The sequence below is a fragment of the Fusarium tjaetaba genome (assembly GCF_013396195.1).
Source record: "Fusarium tjaetaba strain NRRL 66243 chromosome Unknown NRRL66243_c0000364, whole genome shotgun sequence".
Lineage (NCBI taxonomy): Eukaryota > Fungi > Ascomycota > Sordariomycetes > Hypocreales > Nectriaceae > Fusarium > Fusarium tjaetaba.
The window spans coordinates 20,121-33,681 of NW_023501560.1; the positions used below are offsets into that span (position 1 = coordinate 20,121).

Consider the following 13,561-nt stretch of genomic DNA (forward strand, 5'->3'; position numbering starts at 1 on the left):
TGTTTTTACCTGATATGGTAATCTTCCAGTGGATCGGTCCAGCACCTGCAGGGACTTTTCAGATTCACCCAATGACGCCTGTTACCGAGAATGGCATTTGCAACTTTGCCAGGGAGTCAGTGGGTGTTAGTGTTACTGTGCACTAAAAGAGAAAGGGACGATTCTTAACGGTCGATATGGTGACATTCGAAACGTGGAGAGTTGCACAAATCAATGCATGTCATTGAACAGCATAATTGTATTAGTAGTACGCGGTTTCAGACGTATGGATAAAGCCTTATGTTATAAACGCACGACATGCAAAGAAGCATATAATATACCACTTTTAGAAACAGTTTACACACATCGTCGATTTTCCCGAATGTTCCATAGAAAATCAAAGTGGATCAGATTATCATGGTACACATGTTACTATATTTGTATCCAAATAAGTATGTACTAAACCAGATACCGTACTGTATTTAAGAGTGACACGACATCCGCGGCTGCAATCGATCGACGACACGCAATGCAATTGCATACCCGCATTGACGAACTTCTTTCTCCAATATGGGTCTTAGTGAGTCATCGCGTTCTCAAACAACCTCCTTAGCTGGTCTTTCTCCGCTTCAAGCTGTGTAGACAATCCTGGTGCCAGCATCAACACACGTGCCTGAGGAATGGTACCTTCGACAAGGGCCTCAACGTGCTCCGAGCCGAAACCCAACTCCTTAAGACCCTTGGGCTGGTCACCGAGCTCCGCAAGGAATTTGGTAATAGCTTCTGCAAGCACTTCGCCTGCACTCTCGCGCTTCACATTGCTGATATCAACCCCAAAGGCCTCTGCTGCCGCCAAATGGCGATCTGGGTTCGACGCTGCTGTGAAGCGGAAGACTGCTGGCGCAGAGACAGCTACGGAGACACCGTGAGGAATAAGAGGGGCTTCCACTTGGTAACCATCGTGCCTGTAGCCTGGGTTCTGGCCAGAAATGGGGTACGACATGCCTGGGCTCGGGTTAGCACCCAACCGGGGCAGAAATTTATAACAGAGTAGGTATGAACTAACCATGGCAGAGATGAACACCGGCATTACCGAACCCAACGCCGGCCAGAGTGGAAGCGAGAAGCATTTCAGATTGGGCCTCCAGGTCATCAGGGTTCTTCACCGATCGCGGGAGATACTTGACGGTAGAGCGCAGTGCATGAAACGAGAAAACGTCCGAGATAGGGTTCGCGCCTTGGTACGCGGGCCGAAGGATAGGGTTAGTTGGTCTAGGTGTTCTCTCGTTGTATGGAATGGCAGTCCAGGACTCAAGCGAGTGGCACAGAACGTCGAGACCCGAAGCGGCCTTGACAGCTGCCGGCATGGTCCTGGTGTTGAGGGGATCACAGATACCCAGTGTGGGCTTCAGGTTTCGATGAGCTACACCGGTCTTTGCTCGCTTAGACACAAGATCGAAAATGGCAGTTCCTGTCGTCTCACTACCAGTACCTGCTGTTGTTGGAACCGCAATGAGCGGTGTCAACTTCTTGTCTACTGGACGACCCTTTCCAAGAGGGGCGTTGACAAAGTCTAGAAAGTCTGCATCTGGATATGCCGTGTATAGGTTCATGAGCTTGGCCGTGTCCATGACTGATCCACCACCAACGGCGAGGAAGGCATCTGGTGCATAAGGGCGAGCCCAGGCAATGGCATCCTTGATGCTGTAACATTGTAAGTGAGCTGTAGTCTGATAGACGTGATGTTGGGTCGAACTTACGAGCTGTCCTTGGGCTCGACGCGAACCTTGTCGTAAACCTCATAAGGAATGCCTTCACGAGCAAGGGACTCACGAACTTGTCTCATGGCATCCAGCTTGCTGACATTCTCATCTGTTACCACACAAACACGCTTTGCTCCCATGTTTTTCAAGTCCATGCCCACCTCCTGCGTCACACCTGGGCCAAATCTGATGGACGAGGCAGCCATCTCAAAGGCATACTCCTTCTGGCCTGGGTGCGATGTTGGCGTGGCATACTTACGCTGGTGAGCATGCTTGGAGGGAGTGAATGTTGGTGGCGACTGGTGATATCCTGGATTTGAGTGACAAGGGCATGAAGGAGGATGAGTGTATTGAATGGTACGTAGCAAGCTGGTTGCTCGCTTAGCAGCCTATGTGAATGTGAGCCATCTGAACTGAAACCATTCACACAAAAAAGCAGCTATGGCAGTGCTCGTGCTTGTGCTTGATCATAAGGGGTAAACATACATTAGGGACAACTCTCACGGAGGGTACCATGGTGTTGTTATGTCTATGTTACCAAGCTGGGTATAAGAGCACAAAGATATTATTCCCAAGGATCCGGGGTAAGACTGGGGTTCGAGAGGACTTCAGGTTTCACACGAATCTTCTTAATGAAGCAATTGCAACGGGTAAGAGTGTTCATTTTCAATGTACAACCTCGGTAGACGGACGAGCAACCCCGATTGCGGGGTGAACTCAAGGCCGATCTGGGGGGCGATGATGGGGGTTGATTCGTGAGGGGAAAGCGGATCTCAGCTTAAGCTCTTGATCCTGAAAGGAAGCTGGAGCGAGAAATTGCCTATTTGGGTATTCCGCTGACGTCTTTGTTGGAAAAGTGACCTACAACTAGCGGTTCTATTGAATGTCTCGCGTGAGTATTTATATGTCTCGAGCTATTCTTATCGTCCGAATGGCCTGAACTAAAATTATTGAGATTTTACGAACCAACGTTGTTGGTACGACCATGCCAGACATGCTGCATCATCGGATCAAGTACTTGTTATAACGAGATATCGTCTTTAAATGACACCGGGACCAGAAGCTTCCTTGATGATGGATACTTCTTCTAATAACTGCAAGGTCACCCAAGCATTCAGGAAGGTGAATAAATGTTCATGATCACGACTGGAGCGTTTGGAGGTGCGCAAGTTACCCTGTACTATTTCCGTGAATAACTCCAACTTAGTCGATTCCGTAGCTCATAGCTTTGTCGAGCTCTGTTGTGGTCGGTCAATCTTGAATGAGGAAGTCCAGTAATGAACTATCTCTAAGACGTCTTAAAACTACTAATGAGAACCATATCAGCATTCTATCATAGACAGCTCTCCCAAACGTTTTCGCTGTCACAGAACCACTTAAACGAATCAAGTACAGACTTGGTAGATTTGAGTCTAGTCGCACATTGATATGCGCTCAAAGAGTCCGTGGATACCAAATTGAGTCAGTACATGCATAGATTGAGATCAATGTTTTGATACTCAATATTTAAAGCGTCGCTGAAATGTGATTTTTCGGTCCCGGAACAGTTTGATAGCTGTTACAGACTGAGGTGCTGTGACGCGCCATACAGTGGCGTATGATACCGCTGACCTCATCATGTGGCTTGTTCATTGGCTCTCAACACATGACTTGGACAATGTGGCTTGCCGTCGCAACTTTCCCAGAGCTTGGTTGTTTAGGCTTATTGTTAGTGGAGCTTTGTTACAATCCAATTATTAAAGATAGAGCGTCATATTAGAGAATACTCGGCCATTTATCAGCACAAGAACGGCTGTGAGTAGGCCATCAATTACACCCGACGCCTTAGACTACAGCTCCAAGCTGCGGTGGAGCATTGGAGGCAGGTACACGACTAAGCAGGTGCCCACCCGAAACATCCACATCGAAATAGGGAAACTCCAGCCACAATTGACCTCGACGACCTGTCCTCGAATCCGCGACCAACCACCACATCAGCTTTCAACGTACATTGTATACTCGACTCAACGACACTCGACAACGCTCTCCGTCTGCGCAGTCGCTCATTCGTCCCGGAATATTCGCTGTACCCGCGAAATAATCTCACCAGGCTGCTGCTCGATCGAACATGCCTCCTTGCTCATCCTAACGCTCCTGCGTGATCCCGTTCCTCGAACTCTGTCATGGACCGCCCAAACGGGGGCGGCCCTGGTGCCGCCGCGGCTACTAGCAGGGCAGAGCGATTCGAGGATGAAAAGCGCCGTATAATAGAGAGCTGCTTTAACAAGAAGGATGTTGATGGTTCTCGTAAGTTATGCTGTTGAAGTCAACCCCAAACTCAACGACATGGGCTCCTAGCTCAAAGAAACACAATGTCGCGAGAGTTTGGGTATAAGGCTCTTAATCTCAAACTCATTGTCCAGCTGGCTGATGGCCTTGACCAGTTCTTGAAACATACATAACTCATATCCGCATTACCGAATACTCCTCTTATCCTACGACCCCTCCTCCACCTCAGGCTCGGAACGCTGAAGGTCAAAAACCTCGAATAATAATAGTAGCTGTGCGCAAGTCCGGCCGAGTTCGCCTGCACAAGTCAAAAGAAAACGCTAATGGATCGTTTTCAATCGGAAAAACGTGGAATCTTGACGACCTCTCGCGCATTGAATCTTACACTGGCCCCCAGGCCATCCCAGACCACCGCGACTGGGCTGGCGACACCGGTTTCCAAGTGACACTCGGCAAGCCATACTTCTGGCATGCTCAGACGGACAAGGAAAAGAAATTCTTCATTGCTAGTCTTATCAAGATATACGGGAAATACACGGGTGGTAAGACGCCGGAGCTTGCAAATTTTGAACAAAAGGAGTATGATCAAGTTATGGGAGCAACAAGACGACCGGCTACAGGCGGTTCTCGGCCGCAACCTCCTCCTATAGCTGAGCAACCTTCGAGCCAGATGGCGAGCGCCCCTCCTCGTCCAATCCATCCGATGCATCCTTCGCATCAAGGACTCCCAGGAAGTGGTCCTCAAGACGCACCCCAGTACAGGACGCCGCCTACTCGCCCAGCACACCCGAATCTTGGCCCTTCACCTGTCGGAAGTTTCGATTCGACTACTTCAAGAGAAAGGCCGCCCCAACCTCGGTGGATGGCTCAGAGCAACAAGAGTCAGGATTCGGTCGCTACCTCCATGGCTACCAGGAGCGATGACGGGTCAAGTTTACCACCGCGCTCTCGCAATGGCATAAACGGCCCAGGGGCATATGGGAGATTTGCAGAGCCCCATGAATCCCGGGCACCAGCTGTTCTTACACCCCCCCAACCACAGTCTTCGCCCAAGTCGAAACCACCTGCTATTCTGTCTCCTCCTCAACCTCCACAGCCAGTTCCTTCACCACTTCAATTAGATAGACCGCCCCCTGAAAGGAGACGACCACCTATGGACCCAACTCGCCCTCATGATCGGGACTTGGTTCCCCCACCACTGATTAGTCCTGGGAACAAAGAACCAATGGCTCCTCCACCTCGCAGCAGCGAACGCGTTGTGCCGAGAATGGACAATGCAAGCCAGAAATCGACAAGCAGTTCGTTCACGGGGAGCACACTAGATCGAGAAGTAGCACCACCTCCAACAGGACGGCTACCAGACCCACCAAAGCGTGAGCCACTTCCCATGCCTTCGTCCCTTAGACCAGGATCAGGACCGAACAACCCGCCACAAGCTTATACACCCAATACTCCCTCACATCACCCGCCAACTAACGTAACAAATCAAACTCCAAGTCCTGCTCCAGGCAATGGACCCAGCCCTGCACCAGCCCGTATGCCCAGCCCGGCTCGTGGACCCAGCCCTGCAGCCGCCCGTGTTCCTAGTCCTACGCCAGCTCCCGTACCCAACACTTCGCAAGCACAGGCTCAAGCACCAAGCCCCGCTCTAGCTCTGTCTCCGGGCTCTGGAGCAGGTTCTTCTGATGTCTCGCCGATGACAGTGAGCGTGCCAAGATTTGCAAACTTACAACCGCCCCCTGATTTGCCCAAGCAAGAGCCGGTTCAGCCAGTGGAAGAACCATCACCAGGAGAGCGTGCAGTGACACCTTCTGATCGCGAGTCTAACCCATCACCAGCAGAGACAGTCGACGAATCCAGGCCAGGCCTCGGTCCTATGATCAGAGCCAAAAAGTCCAGAAATGAGATCGCCGGTGCATTGTGGAAGGCTGCGTCTGCGGCCAACGCTGCAACTGCCTTCAAACCCAGGCCTGGTGGTGCTGGTGAACGTATGCGTCTACTGAAGAGTAAGACGGAAGAGGGGCCAGATGGGATCAATAGTGTTGTCCCTGCGCCACCCAGACCGTCTTCCAAGGGTGTAGATACCCCCTCTGAACAACCTACACCAGAAGAAACACCTAAAGCTGAGGAAGAGGCCAAACAATTGGAGCAAGCTAAACCCGCGGAGCAGTCCAAGTCTGCGAACCGTAATTCGCTTGTTCCGGAAGTCAAGATTAGTCTCCCAACGAGTAGGCCGACGAGTTCGCATGGGCCGCCGCAGGAAGTGCAAAAGGCAACCGAACCTGAAAAGAAGGAGACCCGCCGCTCCATCAATGCAGGCAACGATATGAAATACCTGCAGACATTGGGAGTCAACCCGTCTATTCTAGATGAGAGGAGTGATGACTTTGCTCAATGGTTGGATTTCTTTGGTTGGATTCCAGGAGAACAAATGCGATCACGCAATGTGGAAGAAATGAGAGCTGACCTAGAGCGGGAGCTGAATAAAGCTCAGGCTGGTGGCTGGCTGGCTCGTTTCCGCGAAGAGGATGAACGCGTTGATGCCATCAAGGCTGGGCTTGATGTTGCTATGGCTGAGTGTGAGGAGCTTGACAACTTGCTCACACTCTACTCAGTCGAGCTTTCGGTATGTTGTTCTAAAATATGCTCGAAATGTTACTAATCATGAACAGACCCTTTCAGATGACATCGCTTACATCGAAGCCCAAGGCCAAGGTCTTCAAGTTCAAACTGCCAACCAAAAGTTACTCAAGAAAGAGCTTGAGTCTCTGCTTGAGACCTGTGCTATCACATCGAATGAGCTTGAAGTCCTCAGATCTGCACCTTTGGATGACTTAGGTGGCTTACAAAACGTCGAATCTTCTCTTGTAACACTTTATAAGGCAATGGTTAAGATTGATCCTGCGCGTAGTGGAGCTGATCAAGAGAAGGCCGATATTACTACCGAGACAAACCAGAGTGGCCTCAACCCTGACTTCAAGCAGATGCGGATTGTCCAAGAGAAGAAGCTTGTTTATGACCAAGAAAGCGCCATGTTCATTGGGAGATTGGTCGCCTTCATGTCCCGACAATTTGATCATGCTTTTACAGAAACCAAACTTGCTATGGAGGGAGCTTTGTCTAGAAAGGTCGATCCTATACACCACGAGCTTGGCCGCGATATTCTTTGGCAATTTAGCCCCCTCATGCTATACGCTCGAGATATGCATCCCGATGAGTGGAACCAGCTCATTCAGATTTATCAAGATAAGGGTCAACCTGTTTACCGAGTTGAGTTTCAGGCTACGATTGCGTCTTGGCGTAGGAATGCCAGACAGGCAACTGGAGAAGAGGCCGAAATTCTGTTCACGTCAGCAGTCGAGAAGCATCAAGAAGGAGGTGTGGCTACCACTGCCAGGAAGCTGACTGTAAAGCGTAGCGGAACTCTAGCGAGAGCTCTGCGATCTCCTCGAGAAGACGGTGGTCACAAACCAAAGGCCGACAAGGGAGTGAATGATAACAAGAACCCACCTCACGAAGTCTTTACTGGAGTTCTGGATAATCTCATTCCACTGATACAGATGGAGCAAAATTTCATCATCGACTTCTTCCACGCGACCACGCTTGAACAGATAGATTTCCCAGATGCTGTTGCCACGACGACGCCTTCTGATCGTGGAGGCACTGACTTAAGAAGGCCCCGGCTAATGGAACCCGATCGAGAACTTGCCAGACGTATTCTGCGCGCGATGGAGGTGATCTTTACCTTCTTGGAATCGGAACTGCTACGTCTTATGGAGTGGGTTGTCGGGCAGGGCCCAATGTAAGTTTAAATCCTCTGATATCATGGTGTTGAAGAGCATACTGACAGCTATTCAGTCAAGGGATCGGAGTCCTAGCGACTATCGAGAAGTACTCTGCCGAGGTTGGACAGTCAAACCAAGAGTATGTGAACACACTCTTGCAAAAACTTCATGGGCACTTGGAACTGCGATTCAAGAAATTCGTTGACGACCAACTTCGGGCCATTGAGGAGACCAAGGTCAAGATTAGCAAGCGAAAGGGTGTTATTGCATTCATCCGGCTTTTCCCTCTTTTCTCAGCAGCTGTGGAGGAGATGCTGCTCGGTGTTGACACCACACTGCCTATTCGAAGTACTGTTGATCGCGAGTATGACCGAATACTGAAGACCATGTTTGACTCACTCATGGTCATTGCGCGGGAGAATCCCAGTGTCAGTGCGACAACCGGCTCAGTTGACCCAGAGGACAAGGAAGCCCTCAACTTCCACATCCTCCTGATTGAGAACATGAACCACTTCCTTGAGGAGACGGATACACGAGGCCTGGACGTCCTCGAGGAATGGAAGGAAAAGGCCAACACGACATATTACGAGCACATGAATCTATATCTTGATGCAGTCATGCGGCGACCACTCGGAAAGATTCTGGAACACCTCGAGAACATGGAAGCCCAGTTGCAGACAGGCAAATCACCGGCATCAATTGCTGCGCAGCCTTCCAACAGCAAGACGGTTTTCAATAAGGTTTTGAGCAACTACGACTCCAAGGAAGTGCGAAAGGGCATTGAGGCGCTGCGTAAGCGTGTTGAGAAGCACTTTGGTGATGCCGATGAACCAGGACTAAGCCGAGGATTGGTGATCAAGGTGCTGGAAGAGTGCGAAAAGTTCTACGAAAAGGTTGAGAGACGGGTCGGCGCTGTGACGACCAACGTATATGGTGGTGATGTCCTCTTCGAGTGGCCTCGAGCCGACGTCAAGGCGGCATTCCGTTGAGTTTGGTGCTTAGAGCGAATGGGAACATGATGATGAACTTGCTGTACGAATACTATATTCTCTAGGTATATTGGCATGTTTGACCAGCCATGGATGGGTAAGGTAGCAAATGAGGCGCGTTTCGTGGTGTCGAGCGTTTTGAGGAATGGACTTTATATATCTCGGTATATTTATTGATCTCTACGATACTTGCTTGGCTTTGGCGTCTATGTACTATATCATGGAGTCATTGGTTTCCTCCGTCTTATACTATTCTTCTAATTATAGGCCCCGTTGCTGAAGCGCGATCATTAATTGACCCCACTACTTTACGCGACGAGACGCGTCGCGAACTTGGACATGCAGGGAAGCTACGCCACTTAACGCCCTGGGGCCCTTGTAGCTCCACTTCATCATCGACATTACATCGAAGTTGCCTGAATATATCATGTTCATCCACTCCGCGAACAATATGTCAACTTTCATATGCTGCTTTACTTGAACTCAAGCCTAAATATTATTGTATCACGTCGTTGAGCGACTTTAACACCGCAATCATGACGCCCAAAACCCGCTCAGGCGGTAAACCCGCACCAAGTCGTGTCTATCATTCAACACCCGCGCAACAGCAAGCACAGTTCCCCTCGCGTAGAAAGGTTGTTCGAACATATGGGAAACAAAATCGGAAGAAGCAGGCGGAAACACCCTCGAGACTTTTGCGACAACAAACCTTGACTCAAATCGACTTTGTATCGAGCTTGGAAGGGAACGATGACCCGATCGTCCTGAGTGATAGTGAACAGGATGAAATGCAGTCAGACAAAGAACAAGAAGTCCAAGAAGAAGACGAGGAACCTGTTTCGAGCGGGCGGAAACGACGAGCGAAAGCGAAAGGGACCTCTACCAAGAATGAGCGAGCCAAGCGAAGACGGACATTAGGCGATGATACAGAGGAACAGCCAGAACCGAAAAAGGAAAGGAAATCGAGCCGACGTAAGACGATAGGAGATGCACCTAGTTCGGCCTACCATACCCAGACTTTGACCCAATTCCTCGATCGCGATCCAGCCCACGCCGAGTTTATCAAGGATTCTGAAGATGAGGATAATGATGACGACTTCCAGCAATGGTTGGGCGATGCGGCTAGCCCAAGTCCACGGAAGACCCGAAAACAGAAGAACCTTGCACGTGTCAAGAATCAGAAAACTCCAAAATCGATATTGAAGCGTAGGCCAGAAGAGCCGACTCTTCAGCGGGAAGAGTCTGTTGTGCCACAGACACCTCAGAAGCAGACGCCGCACAAGAATGTTCAAGTAACGGAAATACCTTCCTCGAGCCAGTTGTCTGCGCCGCCCAGTATATCGTCAACGCCCGCTAGCATGATGGTGGAACGCTATGGTCCACCAGACCTTGCCAATCCGTCACCTCTCAAAGGAAAGACATCTTCACCAGCGAACCCATCTCCGCTCAAGGAGCTCAGAGGACGACCCAAGACAACATCATCGCCTCGAAAACACGAGCGCATCATCCAGGATTCTTACGCCACCGACAGTTGGGGGTCTACTAACCGTACACCTCTCAAGGAACTACCTGTGGATTCACCGAACAAGACACCAAGAACTCCACAAGGCGTCATTGAACCGTTTGAAACATCGTCTTCTGTGATGGACGAGCTGGAGACGCCTACCAAGTCCAGAAGGAGGAGGAGTAGTGAACTCGGTGGAAGTCAGCGGAGTGGTAGCCCCACGCCAAGGATGAAGCGAGTATCACCAGGCAGTGGAAAGAAGAAGGTCATGCTCGAGATACCTGATTCTGAGGATGAGGAGGATGAAGACTTTGGCGACGAGAACGACGAGAACGCATTTGTTGCTGGTGCGGAAACGCAACTCGTTATGAGCGAGATTGCTTCATCTGAGGAAGAGGTCATGAGAGCATCCTCCTCTTCTGTGCAAACGACGAGCGTTAAAACTAAACGACAAGTCGTTGCAACCATTTCCTCTGAGGAATCGTCTGGCTCAAATGGCCAAGCATCAACATCAACCTCTTCGCTCCCACCTCTGAGTTCCAGGCCTACCACGCTACCCCCTACACTCCCTCCCCTCTCAGCAACTCCTCAGGCCAAGAGCCGCCCCCGACCAGCAAAGCGTGTTCGCAAACCCGTCCACCGTCCTCTTCCACCAACTCAAACTCAGCCACTAGAATCTCAGCGTGTACCACTGGCAACCCTTCAATCACTACCTCCTGCATCTGCCCGTACAGACGTGCTGCTGTCGCTGCCCCAGGACATTATTGATGATGTGATAGAGGGTTACCAGGCTGATCTCATACTCAACTTCAAAGTACCGGCCCAAGTGGTTCGATTCTGGCTCTACGATGGGGAGCTATTGCGATTTATGGCTTGCGCTGACCCTGGTCGTGTTACTGAAGGTCCAGCCTGGCGTTATCACCTGACTCAAGTCTACGAGTTGAACAACCCTGTTGAGGGAGATGATATGCGGGAAGAGGGCTGGATCGACGGTGATGTTGCTCGCTATGTCTATTTCCCACCTGCCGTCGTAGGTCAGTTGCTCTGGAACTTGCGACATGCTCTATTTGAAGAGGGTACTTCAGGAGACGAACCAACACAGACTCAAGCTACAGTTGAAGATGATGACAGTGGACGAGTTGATCTCTTTGCCAACTCTTCACAACCTCTACCGGCGGACAAGACGCCTGCCCCTTCATCAAGCATGAGCGTGTCACAGCAAGTTGAAGCTCAGCTCAAGAGTGACTTCGCTCAATCAACCCAATTCCCAACTTCGGACGATATTCTCGTTCCCTCGACTCCCGAGGAGGAAAACAACAACAACAATGAAAATACTACTCCCCCGACCACCCACATCGCTTCTTCTCCCACAACCATCAAACCTCCTCCCCGTCGTACCCCCTTTGCAGCATCTTCCTACCGCGCTACCCGTCCTTCACTAAGTAGTGCCTCCAAACGACCTGCCGTCCGCCCATCTCAGGCAACTACCGTCTCCCAGTCTTCCACCCCTGAGCAACACTCGTCGTCTATTCGCCGCCCGCCGCTACACTCTTCCAGCAGTATTGGCCTCCCCGAGGGCCTCTTGGACGAGGATGATGACGATGACGCCCTGCATCTGCCGTCGGGGTACAATCCAGGCTCGTCGCAGCTGCTGACAAAGAGCCAGATGCTGCCGGACAGCTTGTTGCGTGACGACGCAAGGGTTCCGCCTGAAATCTGGGACTCGGATGACGATGATGATGAACGATTGTAGAATTTTGGCATGACCCTTTGTTTTATTTCTGCGTTTTTTGTATCTTCTGCCCTAGGACTAGTGCAGGATGCGTGCAAGGGGAGAACGTAGGATAGCCTCGTTTTTCACTTATTGGACATGTATGTATGGATGGCTGAACTGTAAGCTTTGGAGTTAGGAGCATTGACTTAACTATATTCTGTCGTCAATAATCAACGCAACTAATAACGCGAAACACGAATAGTATTTACGCAGCCACTGTGGAGTTGAGATAAGAATAGGCAAACACACAATTTCATCTCTATAACTACTTTGCCTAAAGGCGGTATCTTAATCATTGCCCTGCCTCTCCTTCGTTGATCCTTGGGAAGAGGCTTCAAAAATATGCCATGCCGTTCCTGTGATTCTCATAAAAACAAGTCCTGCGCCGTCCCCCAAGCCATGCAATATTGTGTTACTGTGGGCGCCACGTCAGATGCCCTGTCTATTTCCATCATTTCGGTCCTTTGTGGGGGCGTATTGTTTCATCAGGGGCATCAAGCGAATATAAAAACTTTTCCTGCCAAGTCGTCCAAGAAAAGAACATTGTTGTCATCGTTCTGTTGCTCAGGTGCCATGAGAGGCCCTCGGCATTGTGCCGTGCAGTACTTCGGAAGATTAACCAATCTACGACAGATGGAACGCTCCCTGGCCTTCCTTGACTGCTGTGAAAAGCTGCTTCCTCATGATCTCAATGGTAGAGTAGTCTGGAAGCTTCAAGTAGTTGACACACGTCATGACACTAGGGAGGTAGTCGTCGGACGTATAAGGCTGCTCACTGGGTTTGCAAACCACAGTAAACATAGGTGTCAGAGACTTGAATCCTAGGGAAAGTTAGAAACTGACCATCAACAGCCAGGAGATGAAACATACCTCCAATGGGGAGCTTCGGACTTCCAGTGGTGAACTGTAAGAAGTCACGGCGCTGCGAAGCATCAAATTCGCTCATTGTATGGAGCAGATTCTTGACCGTCTTGCTATCCATGTTGTAGCCATGATCGGCCTTGATCGAATCAAGGAGAGCTGATGAAATGTTAGCATATATCAGAGGTAATACTGTAGGATTATACATACTCTCAAGTGACCAGTCCTCATCTACACGGCCAAACAAGGTGACCAACTCATCTGGCGTGAAAGCACTCAGTGCAGAGTAGGGGAATACCTGTGAGAATCCAGCACGGAAGGCATCAACTTGGCGACGAACACCAGACCCAAGAGTCATATCAATGACCTTCTCCAGATACGAGTCCACATTGTCAATAGTAACTCGTTTCTGGGAACCATTATCCTCCAGCTGAATATTAGGATAACCTGGCAAAGTGAAGTCGAGACAAAGGTCATCAAGCTTGACGCCATCGATAGTAATGCTTTCTGTGTCGGCAACCTTTTGTGCTGGTGTACGATTGGGATCTTCATCGATTTCCTTCTTGGCCAAGGCAAACTGCTTGATGGCCTTCAATGAACGGGCAAGGACAGGGTCGACAATTTTCACAGCCCCCAAT

The 13,561-nt window shown here is 50.2% G+C and overlaps 3 protein-coding genes across 3 annotated transcripts; 2 read left to right on the forward strand and 1 right to left on the reverse strand.

The window, feature by feature from the left end:
• Positions 1-556: 556 nt before the first annotated feature.
• On the reverse strand, positions 557-2,258 carry FTJAE_12844 (hydroxyacid-oxoacid transhydrogenase; the record flags this gene model as incomplete). The annotated part of the gene is made up of 4 exons (XM_037345929.1): positions 557-984; positions 1,046-1,683; positions 1,740-2,131; positions 2,229-2,258. The coding sequence occupies 4 exons, from the start codon at positions 2,256-2,258 to the stop codon at positions 557-559; spliced, it is 1,488 nt and encodes a 495-aa protein (XP_037200126.1).
• A 1,646-nt stretch (positions 2,259-3,904) lies between these two features.
• FTJAE_12845 (component of exocyst complex) lies at positions 3,905-8,784 on the forward strand (the record flags this gene model as incomplete). Its single annotated transcript, XM_037345930.1, has 4 exons — positions 3,905-4,028; positions 4,166-6,636; positions 6,683-7,812; positions 7,869-8,784. The coding sequence occupies 4 exons, from the start codon at positions 3,905-3,907 to the stop codon at positions 8,782-8,784; spliced, it is 4,641 nt and encodes a 1,546-aa protein (XP_037200127.1).
• Positions 8,785-9,320: 536 nt separating this feature from the next.
• FTJAE_12846 (uncharacterized protein) lies at positions 9,321-12,041 on the forward strand (the record flags this gene model as incomplete). Its single annotated transcript, XM_037345931.1, has 1 exon — positions 9,321-12,041. The coding sequence occupies one exon, from the start codon at positions 9,321-9,323 to the stop codon at positions 12,039-12,041; it is 2,721 nt and encodes a 906-aa protein (XP_037200128.1).
• Between the last annotated feature and the right edge of the window lie 1,520 nt (positions 12,042-13,561).